Genomic DNA, 17,161 nt, shown 5'->3' on the forward strand with positions numbered 1-17,161 from the left:
TCCATAAGGTGGCTGAACTCCCTTGCCAGACTATTGATTGTGAAGCTGTATCTTTTATCTTGTCCTTATAATGCTGCTGATGAGCACACTTGAGGCCTGGTGCCAGTAGTAACACCTCACCAATTAAACACTGCATGCTGGCATTTTAGATATTTTAAATGCATCCCATTAAACCGGATGGAAGCCAATTACAACACCCATTGGTGTAGATATAACAAGCATATTTATTTTGGAAAGAAACAGTGTAATTCTCCAAATGTCATTCATGGATGTTGTTTTGGCTGAAAACAGCTCAAATAGCTCCAGTGTATTCTTCTTATTTTGGCCCATATTCTAATGAAACAGCGAGCATGCTCTCTGAATGAATATTGATCTTGAGGCTTATAGCTTGTCACCGTAAAATTGCCTCTGAAGATGGATGACGAGTTATTATCTGGGTTAAGAATAATTGTCTATATTTATCTGGGAATGGCTGTATTGTAGGGGCATGTGTTAAATTGTTTCAGATCTAATGAAAGGTGTTATTGAAAAGAAATGCTCAACATTTGTATGTCTAACTCTACTAGATTTATATGTTTAAGGAAAACTGTATTATCGTTGTAGTTGATAACATTTCTTCTCTTCCCTTTGAGGTGCCGGAGTTATTTTTTTGCTTTCAAGTTGCTCCATTGTTCCTTAATCCATGTTATAGCGTAGGGGAACAAATATGAAATCCATACTGTGACTGTGGTCTCTGCCAAATACAATTGATCTCCTGACTTTGTATTGTCCTTATAATCCTGTGTACTTGTGCACAGGTGCTATTGTCAGTGTAAAACTATTGTTTCACACTTTAACAAAAGGACACTCATATTGATGTGTTTTTTCTGGAGAACACAGTCACAGTTTCAACCAGAAATGCAGCGACAGGCTCCTCACACGTTGTTATAAATGATTCAAGCGAGAACAGGAAACTGCATTTGCTGTATTTTGGGGGAGCTGTTCATATGTGTCCTTAAATTCCATTCTTTCTAAGATAATCTACAAAACAAAAGACTTTCAATAATTTAATTTTGCTTGTTGTAAGTCTTTAGCCAGTACTTAACTTTGTATAGGAATGTTCTCTTTGCTTTTCACAATGAAGTCTAGACATGATCTTTTGTTTTTTACTATGCCTCTGGTCTGGAGAGCTGAGAGCGGCTATCATACACTAGAGAAAATAGGTAGTACTCAGCGAGCAAGTACCATCCACCTATAGTGAGAGCAATGCCTCTGAAATTACTGAACAGAGAGAGCTCCCCATTCTTCTCCAATGAATGTTCAACTAACCAACGCTACCAAGAAACCCAAGGGCATTCAGATACATTTTAAGGGCAGTGGCTCAATTCAAAAAATGACCCCCCCCACCAAAACTTTATGGAAAGATCCTGATGCTTGTTTTGTTTGGTTAACTCTCTCACAACTTCTTTCTGCCTTTGTCAACTCCTTGTGGAGGACAGTGTGGGTGTAAACAATTTGCAACACCTCTGTGGCTAAATACTTCCGCTAATCAAAGTCGGCAATTAGCTCTCTGTCTAAGTGCATTCTGGCAGCAATTAAACTTGCAGAGAATTATCAGCTGACTCTAGAGCTTTTCAGTGCCTTTTGGAAAACTGTCTATTTGCTTGAATCAATGTAGTGTTTACTGCTATATTTTTGTTAAGTAGCCAAAGTAGCATTGCAGTTTTCTTTGAATTTTGTGTACTAAAGTGCCTCCCCTCCTAGTCATTCTGTAGCAGTAGTATTTGTGCAGGAGGTTTTCAATATATCCTCTTTTGCCTCCTACGCTATTGCGTGAGACACTGTTGTATTTAGTTTTGTTAAATTGTAGACATATAACAAATAGCTGTTGTGTTTTCTTTGCAATGTAGGCCTCAGATTGTGCTAATCATTAGCTAGCTTAGCTATGGATGGAGTCTGATTTTTATTGATGTTTCCGAGTTGCGCTATTTTTGTCAATCACGTCTTAAATACACCAGAAAGGTTATGTTGTGTTAAGTAGAGGACTTAACGCTGTGTGCTAGCATGCTCCAGTGCCTCCTTCACTCCAGGGAGCCTCGATGGAATCCAGCTGTTGCTTTTTTTTGTTCCCATGTTTTTGCTTTGCACAAGAGCAAATCGCTTCTCCTGCTTTCTTACGATCAGGAAAATCTGTTATTCTATGAACATTGGTCAAACTTTAAAGTGAATGGGAGATGACACTCTGGAGTAATGTATGTCACACTCAGAACACACATGATCAATTGAGAGAGGAAGAAAATGCTCCCAGCGCTGTCACTTTTGTGTTCATTTCTTTAAGAGTGGATTTGGACTGAATACACTTGCTTCATGTGCTTCTGACCATGTGCTTAGGTTTTTAGGATAGAGCACTGTAAGTAATTTAATTGTCTACATTCTTTCATGTTAGCGCAATGGTTGCAAAAGTCACATTTGTAAGTAAACTTTAAATGTCGATGAAGCATGTAGATTTTTTATTCTACGTAAGAAGATGTCTTGGTTCTAAGAGGTCCTGTAATGTAGGGGCCCTCTGGAAAGACATTTTGGGAGGGGTGGGAAAACACTTCTCTAAGAACTGAGTTACTCTTGATGAGATTCCAGTTTGAGTTTCGTATCCTTCACAAAGGGTTTTACACAGCTAGAGAGTATATACTTCTGTGAGAAAGTAAAACCGAGGATTTTTATTTTATTATTTTGAATAACTTTGCTTTTCTGTAAGCATGCTGGACAGTTTGTGTTTGATTCTGTTCCAATAGTCTGACAGAGTTATCGCCTGCTTTTCACACTCTTGATCTGTGTCAAAAATACTTTGAAGATGTTAGAATTGGCCAAAAGCTGTATTATTTTTCAGCCAACTGGCGATGGAATGCGAAATGATCCACATTCAGCACTGTGTATTTTTTTGTCTGTTTGCTTCCTATACACTGTGGTATGAAGCTAAGCATCCCCCTCATTAGGAATAGTACATTCTGGGAGATTCATATAAATTTAAGAATATTCGGCTTACACTTATTATTTCTGTGGTTGGTTTTCAAAAAGCAATAAAACAGTTCTTCCTCAGAACCAGTCCTAATCAATAAAATATAGTTAATATTCCACCCCCACCATTTTTATCTGATATTTATCACTACATTTATTTTGGAAAACGAAATTCTTTTACCCATAAGCCTAAGAAAAGGCTAGCATAATAAGCAGCAAAACACATCGCCATAACAGTATCCCATTCTGTCCATTCTGCAGTGAGCTGAACAATAAACTAAAGACGAGGCAACAAGCCTATATCATTTTAATATTTATGGTCCACGTTTGTATGAATTTTATTATGAAATAGCCATCTGACTAAAATCTTTTTAACTTTGTGAAGATTGCTTTGATCTGTCTTGGCTTGAGACAAACAATCTCACCCGTTCTTAAATGCTCCATTGCAGCTTACTTTGTGAAGTGTGAAGGTCTGAAATTTTAAACAAGCTTAAACTAAATAAACATGGGCTACTTCTCTATAAGTTACTACTGTGTATAGTTTAAATGTGAAATTCCAGTGTAAAGCACTTGGCAATGACTGTATCACTAATAATGTCGATCATAAAGCATATTAATGGCTTTTACCCTCCTTCATCCTTGGTCTGTGCTACACTGTTGGTCACCCTGAGCAATACCAGGACAAATATACAAAAAGTCTGAAAGTTGGTGTGTGTGTGTGTGTGTAGGGGGGCATTATGCTTGTTTTGTGTGTTCAGAATGTGTGACAATATCTGTATCTGTAAATATGCAACCTTTTATGTTGTGCTGCTGTTTAGTAACAATGAAATCAGGAGCAGGTTTATCTGTGAGCATCTGTTCTTGCTGTCACATGAAAACAACACCAGAGAAGCAATTAAAGAACTAAGAAATCAGTCTGTAAAGTATTGTATAACTTAAGCAACACATTTTCTTCCCCATTATGCAAGTTGGACATAAATCTCAATTTGAAAATAAAGGGGGGTAAAATGTATAAGAGGGCTTTCCAGATGAATATGAAGTGAATCAGCCAGCAGCAGGGGCAGCTGCAGAGGGAGATGCATTAAGGATGCAGGCTGGACATGCTGTGTGGAGTAATGCAGATAAAGACGGGCTGTCTGAGAAAGATTTATGAAGAAGTCTGTGCGAAGACAGAGCAGCTTGACAGACAGAGCGAGCAATTAAGAGCCCGAAAAAAAGACACAAACCTGTACACAAAAAACAATCGAACATATGGAGATGCTGAGAGAACAAGCGAGAGGAGGCAGTGAAGGGTAGAGGTAGAGGTTGTCCCTGGAGATCTATTGTGTCCGATGCTTTTACTGTGGCGATGATGCACCATGCCGCCGGTCCACTCCTCTCATTAAAGCTTTATGAAGCAAGCTTAGCGCACGTTTTATTACAATGACGCCACTGCCTGGCAAATTCAGAGCCTTGCGGCGGTGACGGCGGTGGAGGGTGTTGCGGAGAAACAAGCCCGTCGAGAGGTGCATCAGACAGAGAAACAAGGGAGATGAACAAGTCAGAGAGGCAAAGGCAGGATCAGAAGGCAGAGATAGAAAATAAGGGAATAAGGGAGTGAAGAGGCGGGGGACAGGGGGAGGCAGCGACGAAAGAACGAGCGGATAAATGAAGAACAAGACGTACATAGAGATTTTTGTTATGTGCTCTGGGCCTGTGTACTGTTGCAGATGGCTGTTTAAAAATAGAATGGTTGGGGGTTAAGGCTGTCAATATTTCCTTTAGTTGTGATGGAGGCCCAGGAGGTGGGTGAGAAATACAATTTGCAGACAGTGATGTCACAAACTGCATCTAGGCCAGACGTTTTAGTTTAAAAAGTTAAAAGAATACGTCAAAGTCAAAAGTTGGCATTGGAGCAGCACATTAGACTGTTCCCCAGAATGTCAGTTCACATGTGTAATGCTTTTTGCTTCCTTCGATTTTTGCTCCATTCCCCAGAACAGCTGATCCCGCAAACACAACTTAATTTAAATCAAGTGAATTGCATTTTCCATGACACTGTTGTCAAAGAAATTCAATTGTATGTTGATTTTCTTTTTGTCCTTAGACAGTTTAATGACATAATTTCTCTCAGCCAAGAGGCGTCTTTTCTTCTCCAGTAAGCTGCCATCGTGAATAAATGCCAAGTATAATTATTCCTGCGTGTTTCCGCTGTTTGCTACAAGTGTCGTCATTTCCCTGTTATTTTGATTTTAGATAAACGTTCGCCTCTCACCTTCTGAGCACTAAATTATAACGTCAGCTCCAATGATGCAGTGTAAACATCTTTGTGCATGCTGGAGTGTTCTGGTGTCTCAGTTGAATATAGCACCTGTCATTAAGTAGTTTATCACACGCAGTCTCATCTCAATAACCATCTTTTCATCTTGTTGTGTTGGTTTATGCTCTGAAGTGTCATATAAAGCGGGAAAAGCCATAAAAAAAATCATCTCTGAGGACACTAAGTACGTTGACTTTGAGGACACCGTGACTCAGCTTCTTCTGAATGACGCATGCTAAGTGCATAGTATGCTAGTACTCTGAATTGAAGACATTTAGCTCCTGTCATAATCAGAGACTAAATCCCTGCCTTATCGCTTCCTGGGTGCAGAGGCCTCGACTTTGTTTAATTGCCACAAGCCGAACCGTCAAAAGCTGCATCTCCCTCAGTGTTTAGCCCCGCGGAGGCTTATAGCTGACAATGGAATTACTCTGAGTCCCACGAGGAGGGAGAGAGGGAGGATGAGGATGAGGATGAGGAAAAGGAGGCAGTCGTAACGGAGGAGACGCAGAAATGTGGATGGTGGGAGCAGAAAGAGTAGGGATGGATGCAGAGTCTTCCCCTGAAAACGAGAAGCGAGAGAGGAAATGGCCTGAAATGAGGTGATTCACAAGAGAGAGGGAGAAAGAGAGAAAAGGTTAAGCTGTGATTCCCAGGCTGTTGCCCAAAGCAATGTCTGTCTTAATGGTTACGCCAGTGTGAGATATTACATGTGGGCCGGACGGTGAACTATGACGCAGGAGAGGAATCACACTCAAAACATACCTGTCTGAAAGAATCTCGCTGAAAGGATGAATGGAGGGGTGGGAATAACAGGATGAAAGAGCATGGAGGCTAACAAAGAGATGCTGTGAAATGAAAAATGTAATTTGCTTAATTCTTGGAAAGTTTTGTGCACATTTTGGTTGATTTACCAGCTTTTTTTCCCCTTTTATTTTTTGTTCAAACACATTTTGGGTGGACCAGTGCAGATAAATGTCAAACCAAAGCAGCCGACGATTTTTGTTGAAGTAAGATAGTGCAGGACGTCAGTGCCTCTCTGTCATGGATGAAAGCTTCAGGGTGTTTGAAGACTGAGTTGCAATGTTGCTGTGGAAAATGACCGGAGCTCGCAACTCAGTCAAGGGTTTTTTATCTTTTTGTGTGTGTGGGTGTGTGCGTGCGTATGTGTGTGTGTGTCCATGCATAGATGAATCTTAAGGATGTTAAACTTTAAGCAGGTGGGGTTATTTGACTGTAATTTCCTTCACAGCTGTATAAGCAGCCGTGCCAGTTTTGGCCAGTGGGAATGATTTTATGCTACTAAGAAAAATTTTAAATTGCTTGCCGTGGGCTCGAAGTATAGTTCTACTGTAGACTGTGTATAAAGATGGACGACACGTCTGCACTTCCTCCCACTATCTAGAAATGAAGCTGAAATGTTGCGGGTCGAAAGCTGCCTTCTTGCAAATTTACAGCCTGAGTCTTACTGTGGGGATCTGGAGATGGATCCGCAGTATCGAGATACACCCACTTGACCAATCGCGAGTCGGTCTCAGCTGTCAATCTTGGCGTTACACCCTGTTTTTGTATCATCGTATAACTATTTAAAATCACCTTTACTGAAAAAATTTGCATTTGAACAAACATCAGTAAATGACATACGCCATTCAAATTTGTGACATGTATTTTGGATTTATTCTGGTCCATGTCCCTTCCACTAACATGGAGGAGGCAGGCTTCAAGACCTATAATGCAGCCAACCACCAGGTGGCGATTGAGACGCTTTGGCTTCACTCTTGTGGTGCTGACATGTCGTCCATCTTTATATGCAGTCCATGATTTCTCCACATCTGCGTGCAAATGTGTGGGCTCATGCTTCATACCTACATATGAGTTGGTGGAGAAGGACATTCATCATATTGTTTCGGATAAAATATAAGTTGTCTTGTTTGTGGGTCTAATTTGGAATGAAATGTTAAAGCTGACACATGGTGGAGCTGTCATTCATGTCAAGTGGTTGACATGTTTAACCAGATTCCACAGATAAAAGGAGTCATTTACAAATTCAATACAAAGCTTCGAAAAACTTTAGATGTCTGCTTCTGATTTACTTTAATTGAATCTCCTTCTTTTTTTTCTTCTTCCATCCTGATCCCTCTATCTCCAACACCATCTCTCCTCGTCCCCACATCAGTCTGTTCTCAGTATTCAAGGGGGGTATTTGCCATCTTCGGCCTTTACGACAAGCGCTCGGTGAACACGCTGACGTCGTTCTGTGGGGCCCTGCACATCAGCCTGGTGACACCCAGCTTCCCCACCGAAGGAGAAGGCCAGTTCACCCTGCAGCTCCGGCCGTCCATCAGAGGGGCTTTGCTCTCACTGCTGGACCACTACGACTGGAGCCGCTTTGTCTTCCTCTACGACACAGACAGAGGTAAATTCATATTTTATCAAAGAGCTGCTGGTACAGAATTAAAATGCCAAAGAATTTGACTGCTTTGCACCCAAGGCTAGGCTTATAAAGATCCAGTGAATCCAACTGAGGCTGGTTGGTCCTTAAATTATATAAAAGTGCCAAATTAAAAAAATATGTTATGCTGCCTGTCCGTATGAGAAGAGATATGACCATTTCAAACGATGAAGCCATCACTGCCCATAAACTTTCACGCATCTTTTATGCTTGCGTACATGCAAGCAATACATCAACTAGAGGTCAGCATTGAGTCAAGAGTTTCAGACAACAACATACATGACGATGGTAAAGGAGGATGCGATAATGTACCTTTATTTAGATGCCTGTAGTTTTCTTACCCACTCTCCTCAAAAGGTTCTGCCATAGTAATAATTTTTTCCTCGTGTACTATGGCCGTCTCGCTTGAACTATTAGCTACACTGCCCCCCCAACAATTTACGATGGTACTGCTCCGTTTTGTCTGTTCCATCCATATCCATTAGCTTTCGGAAGACGTGCACAAATACAGACAAAATAAACGCAGAACACAAGGCTCTGCTCATTTCCATATAGTTATCTAATGTTGAGCCTAAATGAGCCTTTAATCAGCGAGTTCTGTGGCCGAGGGACAGAAATGCATGAGTGGAAATGTTTAACTAGTGTTGTTGTCACTAAGACCTAACCTTAAATTATCTGTTTTCTACCCCATTTCTCTTCCTTGTTGGCTTTAAAGAGAGACGTCAGAGAGGTATTTGGGGGAAATATCCTAAAAGAGGCTGTAATTTAGGGTATTACAGTCTACGGTCATTGTAATCGAACTGTTAAATTGAGTAAAAGTGCAGCAGCATTGTGTTGTGATGGCACTGCCAGAGATTCATGAGCTCTGCTGTGATAACAAGAGCTAACTGGGTAGATCTGCTGTCTTCAATCCCTGGGCCTAAATTCAAAACTCTGTTACAGAAGATTAAAATAGATTTCCAAATTAGTCTGGTTCAAAACACTTTCTTTGCATGAAGAGTTGGCCCTTAATTTGGGCTCGTAGGGAAGCGGCACGCGGAGAACAATATTAGAATATCATCGAGTTGTGATCATCTTGTAAAAAGTCTGTTTCCCAGGGATTGTTTTGGCCTTGATTTAACTCCCAAATGAAGCCTTGTTTTCTCACAGATTAAAACACAAAGGCAAGAGCTGCAATATTTCCTGATGGAAAGATACAGCTGCAGAAACAAAGGTGTAATTTGGCACTTTTTAGTGAGAATCTTGGGGTCGGCCTCAACTCGTATAGTTTTAACCTGCCTTTCATTTAACTATCCCACGTACCATGTGAGGCAGGCACAGCTGAGTCTCAGCCTCTAACTGCTCTCATGGGAATTCTTGGCACGTTATCTCTCTCTCTTAGTTTCTCCATCCCCCCCCCCCCCCACACACACACACCCACACCCCATCCCTCTCTCTCTGTATCTCTCTCTGCCACGCACATATGCAGACACACAAACAGAGTCTAATTTCCAGCCACAGGGAGAGACACACAGGTCAAACATGACGCAGCGTCCCCAGACCACAGAATAGTGGCGTGTCCGGGAATCAGTGAGCAGCACAGTGTGTGTGTGTGTGTGTGTGTGTGTGTGTGTGTGTGTGTGTGTGTGTGTGTGTGTGTGTGTGTGTGTGTGTAGTTCAGTGTGCTTTGTCTGTGCCTCTGCCAGCCTCCCTCTGGTCCAGGTTGTCTGGGTTAGTACCCAGGGGGGAGACGAGGGAGCAAGAGAAGGAGAGAGGGGGAGCAAGGGAGACAGGTAAGGTGAGCGGAGCTGGTGGAACTGCCAAAAGGAGAGGAAGTAAAGACAGCATGCGAAACGAAGGGAGGAGGAGACAAGCAAGGTGGAGGGGGGATGAGACAAGAAGAGGAGATTGGAAAGGTAGATGGGAGGCAGTGAAGGGGGAGAAAGGGTGAAATTACAGAAAGGGGGAGAAAGAGGACAGACAGGATCACAAACCTCTGGGGATATACAGTCGTGTATAGCAGGGAGAGGAAGAAGATTGAGAGAAAGGGGGGGAAAAGAAAAAGGAGAAGGGAAATGGAGCGAAGGACGGATGCATAGAGTTTGGGCTGTGCTCACCCGTGACTTGGCCGAGGCAGGGCCCTTCATTATAGGCTCCCATCAGGCCCCGCTGCCGGTAATGTGGTGGAAAATGGGCAGTAACTTTGTGATCTGTTTTATGCTCCCTGCTCTGCTGTGCTACACACACACACACACACACACACACACACACACACACACACACACACACACACACACACACACACACACACACACACACACACACACACACACACAGACACACGTATACATATCCAGATGTGCATAAATTCACATCCAGTAGATAAATGTATGTGCGTGCCTGAATGAATGTAAGCACAGATGGTACAAACAAAACACATAAACAGCTCACCGGCAAGTTCAACCCTTGACACAAATACAGTCATTTAAACTTGTGTATTTTATCACTGGGAAGACTGGGAAGGTAAAAACACTATCACACAACACAAAGAATAACAGGCTCCAATTCTTTACTATGTCAAACACAATAAAACACACATCCACTTCCACACCATGATTACTGAGGCTTCAGATGTGCTCTTTGCTTCATTTTGTACTGTTGCACTGTGTGTGTGAGAGAGAGATATTGTGTTGTTGTACACGTGTGTCACTGTGTTTTATGCAGACGTTTGCTCTGTCGATCTGGGAATTTCTCTTCACGCGGATGTGACTTTGGGTGAATTGTGACATTTTATGTCCTTTTTATCCAATTCGCATAATATCTCATGGCGCATGTTTCGGATTACAATCATTATTGTGATAAAAAAATACACTGTGTGCCAATACTATGAATAAATAATGCTGTAATATTGAGTTATCTTTCATTGTCATATTTTTCCCCCTTGATTTGACCTATAAATCCTCTCTGGCCCAATATAGCCTTCACCTAGTACAGCACTAACTCTTTCTTTCTCTTTTTCTCTTCCTTTCTTCCCTGTTGTCTAGGTTATGCAATACTGCAGGCAATTATGGAGAGAGCAGGGCAGAACGGATGGCAGGTCAGGACACACACAAACACGTGCATTTTTGGAAACAGACCAAACAAACACAAAATCGCTCATAATCTCCTGCAGCATACATATGCAATTGACCCAGACCACACACGCTGCATACACATTATTCCATTTAGTTTTTTGTGGTTGCTTGCTCGCATTGCTGTATTCCTACATGCCGTTTGCATGTATATGTATATACACGCATTCATTCATGTATGTTCACTCAGGTGAGCGCAATCTGTGTGGAGAGTTTCAATGAGGCAGCGTATCGCCGGCTCCTCGAGGACCTGGATCGACGTCAAGAGAGGAAATATGTCATCGACCTGGAGCCTGAGAGACTACAGAACATCCTAGAACAGGTAATGGTGTAAAAATATTAACCAAGCTAAGTTAGCTCACAACGTTAACCATACAGCTGCAATCTAATTTCCATGTGACACAATTTCTTTTGTCAAAATAACAATTCAGCTTTAATACATCAAACAGTGGGACAAAAGCAATAGTTTAACTACATCCATCTGATCATTGTTTTAAGTGCTAACAAACAAACCATTGATCCTCACATTCAAACCTATGCCCAAGAACCCAGAAAAACCCACAGGGGTTCAAACCCAGAACACTCTGTGAGGAGACAGTGCCAACCACTGCACCACTGTGCCGCCTGTAACTATATCACGCTGTTAATGCTTGCTATAGTGGTAGTACTTTCACTTAAGGTGTATTTTACAATGTTGTAGTGGTCCTTGCACCACTTATATAAACAATGCCAATCAATCAAACAAAGAAAAGACATGGTTGAAATTAATTAAAAGCAAAACCATAAGAATATGTAATATAATCAGAGTTTGTTCTAAATCTTTGGTGCATAACTACACCTCAATCAAAATGAAGAGGCCCAAACTGATTGATATTTAAATCAGGTACAGATGATTAGTTTTCATGAACTGATCAGAGCAGGAAACGTCAAGCTTCCTCCACTTGGTTCTGGCAAAAAAAACTCCCCACTTCTTATTACCTGATACGAATATGTTAGTGTTTCTTATTCTTATTAAATAAGACATTAGAAAATGTTATTTCAATATTCTTTCAGTATTTTTACCATAACTTCATGAATGTTCCAAATGAATCAGGTGGGAGTTGTAGCTCCTCAAAAGATTCACAGAAAGGCAGCATTGCATGAAAGCGTTCATAGACTGTCTGTACTGTTCACTCAAAAAGACCCAGTGAAGAAGGTGTGGCGCACTGGAGGCGAGCCTGCAGCAGGAACTGGCTCAGAGAGAACAAAAAGAGCAGCAGGATGAGATTCAAAAGCAACTAGAGGAGATCAAGAATTGACCGAAATGCATCGGCTATCATCAGCTTTTTAATGTATCTGCATTCATATTGGCCAAAATGACCTAAAACACTTGCTAAAGGTGTTGCTGTTTGTGCTCGGACTGTAAACAGTGCACAGTGAATGGAAGGTGCAAACTTGGTCCAGATATCTGGTGTCTACACCTAAAGCCCAAAAATATTGGCTGTTACTTCTTTGTCAAACGATCGGCAGTGGGCTCCGAGATTGCAACCACACAGTGACACATTATTACCACCTTCACCCACAGTCAACCGAACAGGCTGTGGTTAGTAATGAACATGAGAGGAGATTTGGTAGCATTTAGAGTCAGTATTATATCACTAATTGTTGTAGTATAGCATTGGTTTGTATTTTCCACTGTGTTACTGGTGCGTGTCTGCCTGCTGTCGGCTCCGGTCAGCGAGCTGCAACACAAGTCCTGATGCTTTCTGACATCTGGAAAGAAAACAAGGTTTGAGATTTCCCCTGCAGTTGTGAAATGAAAAATGTGGCTTCCCCAGCAGCCACATCAGTGTGTTATTGCAGTAAACACACCATACTGTCCACTTCAGATTTTGAGCCCGTATGAACACACACACACACACACACAGCATATGCACACACTCTGACAATTTATGCTTGTCCAAGTTCATTAGATTATCTGTCTTTTTTTGATGGTTAAGGCTCGAGCTCTGACAGGTGCTGCAGATGTGTGTGCATGTGTGTGTGTGTGTGTGTGTGTGTGTTTGTTTGAGTGTGTGTGCCCTTTGACTCAGGTTTCAGTGTGACATCCCATTGGTTCTGCCACCTGTCATAACATCTGATCCTGTCTGCACATCGGACAAACTCAATGTCACAAACATTTACACACATGCAAGAAAACACGTACACACACATGTTCAAGCTTCTATCATTGTGAGGACATTCATTGATTTGAATAATCCCTAAGGATCTAACACTAACTTCAACAATCACAACTACTTAACCCGACTTTAAACCTACTTGGAAACATAACAGCGGTTTGAATGTGTGTCAGAAAGTGGGGACTGGTCAAAACATCCTCACTGTTCCAATGTCTAAAACTCAATCTGGTCCTCACAATGCTGGCACATACAAGCACACACACACACAATGTACCCTGACCTTAACACAGTGTTTTTCTCTAATTGGACAAGACGTCATAACTTTCACCATAAGTCTGAAAATTAAATGTAACCTGATAGACATGCAGACATACACTCATACACACACAAAAACATTCTAATCATGCAATCATAAAACACTAATACTACTTATACATAAACGTATTAGTACATGCTACAAGCTAGAGACAAACAAGCATGACAATCACACAAACACAGAAGCTTCTGCAGTACATGCACATACAGCTACACAATCACACATCAGCAGCAGCATCCTAGACACAGACTGACAGACTGTTTTTTAATTGGCTTCCGTGGTGACTGAACAGACAGACGGACACACACGCACATCCACGCGCACACACACACACACAAGTGTATACTGAGAGGCGTACAGACACAAACACACACTCCCATCACAGTGGGCTCTGCTGTGCTGGCATTGGCTAGTGTTCCTGCTCTGAGACAGACACTGCTCTGTTTGTCTCGCCCTGCCAGCTGCGATCTGAGTGGATTGGTGTGTGCGTGCATCTGTCTGTATCAGTATATAGCTGTTGATATGTGTGGGTGGAGGAAAGAAAAATCCAACGTGAGGAAGTTATTGATTAGGTTTATGCACCATGTTAATACACAATGCGCCATATTTCACTCTATCCCAACTGTATAACCGGATAAAATGATGAAACCAAAAACATCACCCATTTCAGTTTGACTTCATGATGGAGCCAATGTAACACAAACACAGCAGCAGGAGCAGCACACGAGACAGAGAGGCCGTAGTAATTGTGCTTTACAGGGAGCATGTATTGACAGTGCATGAAGTGGAACAGAAAAGGTGTTAAGGTCAAGGCTGTGTCAAGTGCCACTGACTTCGTGGACTCTTTTATGGTTTTAGTTATCTGAGATTCACCACATACTCACCAGGCTTTAGTGGCAAAGGTTAAAGGGAAACCTGAAAATTTATTTTTCTAAGTGTTCCCCCCCCAACAGTATTTGCTAATACATAAGTGTAGATATTTTTATTCTCAATTTGTATTAGACATTGATTGGTTTGTAGACTGGCATCTGACATTGGCACGTTGTCAGTTCGACTATTGTATTCGCAAACTTTTCCAATCAAAGTGAGAAAAGAGAAAACGTTGTTTTTCAGTTTGAATAAGGAGAAAATGAATTGCGACCAGCAAAATTAACATGCTCTTCATTCAAACATATCAATATTAGGTGAAGGCTGCAAGCAATCCTCTGAGCCGCTTCTCCATCTTTCTCTTCTTCTATTGTTTAACGCTGTCTCAACATCCTGCAATTGGTCTGAAAGTGAAGCACTTTAGATATTCCAAGAAACAAATGCATATGAGTCAAAATGGTCCCAACAACCGATGAGGTCACTGCAGGCTCATCTCTACCTCTGCTTTTAATCATGATAACCATATTAACAAAGCAACGGAGCCAGAGATTGGTGCAAATCTCCTTCTTCTGCCCTGTGAATTTCCTACCTTGGACCCTAAAAACTTTAAAACGGCTATTAATTGATCATGAATCCTGAATCTCCGTGGTTTGTTAAACTACATGCATGTCATTGAACTGAACACCATATATCTCTCCCTGTGTTTCTTCCAGGCTGTCAGTGTGGGGAAACATGTGAAAGGTTACCACTACATCATGGCAAACCTGGTAAGAACCCTAAATGTCGTTGCTGTCAGCTGATATTTTGAGATGGATGTGAGACTGTGCTTAAACATGAAATCCGACAGCAGTTGTTTGAATCTAAAAAAGGCTGATAAATATTATAAATGTGAAGCTTTAAACCAACTAGAATCTGCCATGATACAAAGTCAAGACCCTACTTACCCCTGCTGCAACATTGGATTTGTCCTAAAGCTGTAAATTGTTCTTAAGCTCCTAGCAGAAAAAGCAAACCATGTTGCCAAGCACCGTGTTTTTAATATTCCCACCAAATTGCAAATTTCCCTTCTACGTCAGAATTTGCATATTACCATTAGTCTCTCCTTGACAGAGCCTCAGCTGTAGGACACCATGAAACCATGTCAGTAGATGAAGTATTGCTACAACCTTAATCCCTGAAATCTGTTGAACAGCGGGTCGCTCAGGGACTGTGAAAAAAGGGGCCACTGCGCTCAGGCCAAGCTACCCAGGCTCTCAGAGCATTTAGCAATTAGCATCCATCAACCCAGGATAACCCTCACATGTCTTTACTCCCTGCCTGCCTCTGTCTCTGGCCATTTCCCAAATGGATCCCACTTCACGACTACTTCACTGTGAAGTGTTGCACTGCATGGAGTCACACTCACAGCTGTGCAAGTCACTCCGTATTAAGTAGGGTTATAAATAATCAGGTAAACTGTAACAATATGTGGAGTATGATAACGTCAGCAAAGGGGCACAAACTCTTTCTTTCTTTCTTTCTATCTTTCTTTCTTTTTGTCTCTCTCTCTTTCCTTCTTTCTCAGGGTTTTAAGGACATATCTCTGGAGAGGTTCATGCATGGTGGGGCGAACGTGACTGGTTTCCAGCTGGTGGACTTTGGCAGGCCTATGGTCATTAAATTGATGCAGCGCTGGAACAAACTGGATCAGAGAGAGTACCCTGGATCTGACAGCCCACCTAAGGTGAGAACGCATCCTTGAATGTAAAGATTGTCATTTGGAATAGCAGTGGTTGCAATATGGACAAATATATTAAGTGCACACACATACACTCATATTTGGTTTGGTGACACGTCTTCTACTCTATGTTCTGTCTTCTTTTACCAAATTCAGTGTCTGTTTTCTTTCATTCTCCATGTCTCTTCCTCTGTCACTTTTGTGTGCTTCTGTTTACCCTCTTTGACTCTGACCTTCTTCTCTGTATCCGTATTTGTCCCTCGTTCCTCCCTCAGCGCACCTCTATTGACTGGCTACTGATCTGCAGCCAACCGCGGTTGATTTGAGAATATATTAACTGGAAATATGTCCAGTCCACCTTCCGATTAAAAATGCATCACAATGCAGCTTTTTGTCCCTTGCTCTCTTGGCTCATGCCCACGTGCATGCAGATATTTTCAGGAGATACACACGACATAGCAACATAAAAATGTGATGATAAGGTCATATTGCATCATTACAGGTGTGACATTTGTCACCCAGGGACCTGTGTTAATGGACCAATCATTATTGTCGGATTCACCTGATGAATTCTCATTAGCAGATGTCAATTGTCCCCTAACATTTACTCAACGTTCTGTATGTTAAATGATGTAGCATTTTGAGAGTGGAAACCCAGTAGACATGTTTAGATACACAAACTCAAGGCAAACACAACTGTGAGTGTTTACACCTTTCACAACAGTAAATATATTTGATAAACTGTATACAAACATTCTTTCCTTATTGCAACCCCACAAGGTTGAGCTTTCCCTTGTGCTTTTTGCAAACAAGGAAACAATGATGAATGATTTAACACGATGACGGGAAACCAGATACCACCAGTGACAACAGCTGCCTCCAAACTGCTGTAGGCTAATTGGTGCTGTGTAAAAACTGAGCTCAGTTAGCCTAGGGCCATCTCATAGCCTCAGGCCAAGTAGAACTAATAATGTGCATTGTGAAAAGCACGGACTTGTCCCTTTTTGCATCAGAGACTGGATTTTGAGCTGTAGCTGCTTTTAGCCATCAATCAAAAATTCTTCAACCAGTGACTCTAGACTGGTGTGCCTTGAAATGAGCTCTTGTGTGCCTGGATAAATAGTTTCATGTAATGAAAATGATCAGTGACCATTTCACTTTCTACACATTTCCTCTGATTGTGCAAGTGGTTGATGTTTGTGTTAGCATACTTAATACATAATCGGGCATCTGTTATCAATAATTGT

General features: G+C 41.6%; 1 protein-coding gene across 7 annotated transcripts in view; it reads left to right on the forward strand.

Moving 5' to 3' along the window:
* The window catches only part of gria4a (glutamate receptor, ionotropic, AMPA 4a), a 111,285-nt gene that overhangs the window by 38,848 nt on the left and 55,276 nt on the right, over positions 1-17,161 (forward strand). For all 7 annotated transcript variants that reach the window (XM_034604103.1, XM_034604101.1, XM_034604102.1 and 4 more), the window contains exons 3-7: positions 7,470-7,709; positions 10,769-10,821; positions 11,046-11,177; positions 14,911-14,964; positions 15,762-15,920. In XM_034604103.1, coding sequence (XP_034459994.1) covers positions 7,470-7,709; positions 10,769-10,821; positions 11,046-11,177; positions 14,911-14,964; positions 15,762-15,920 — 638 coding nt within the window. The remainder of the gene's footprint in view (positions 1-7,469; positions 7,710-10,768; positions 10,822-11,045; positions 11,178-14,910; positions 14,965-15,761; positions 15,921-17,161) is intronic.

Source organism: Hippoglossus hippoglossus, chromosome 13 (assembly GCF_009819705.1).
Source record: "Hippoglossus hippoglossus isolate fHipHip1 chromosome 13, fHipHip1.pri, whole genome shotgun sequence".
NCBI classification, from domain to species: Eukaryota; Metazoa; Chordata; class Actinopteri; order Pleuronectiformes; family Pleuronectidae; genus Hippoglossus; species Hippoglossus hippoglossus.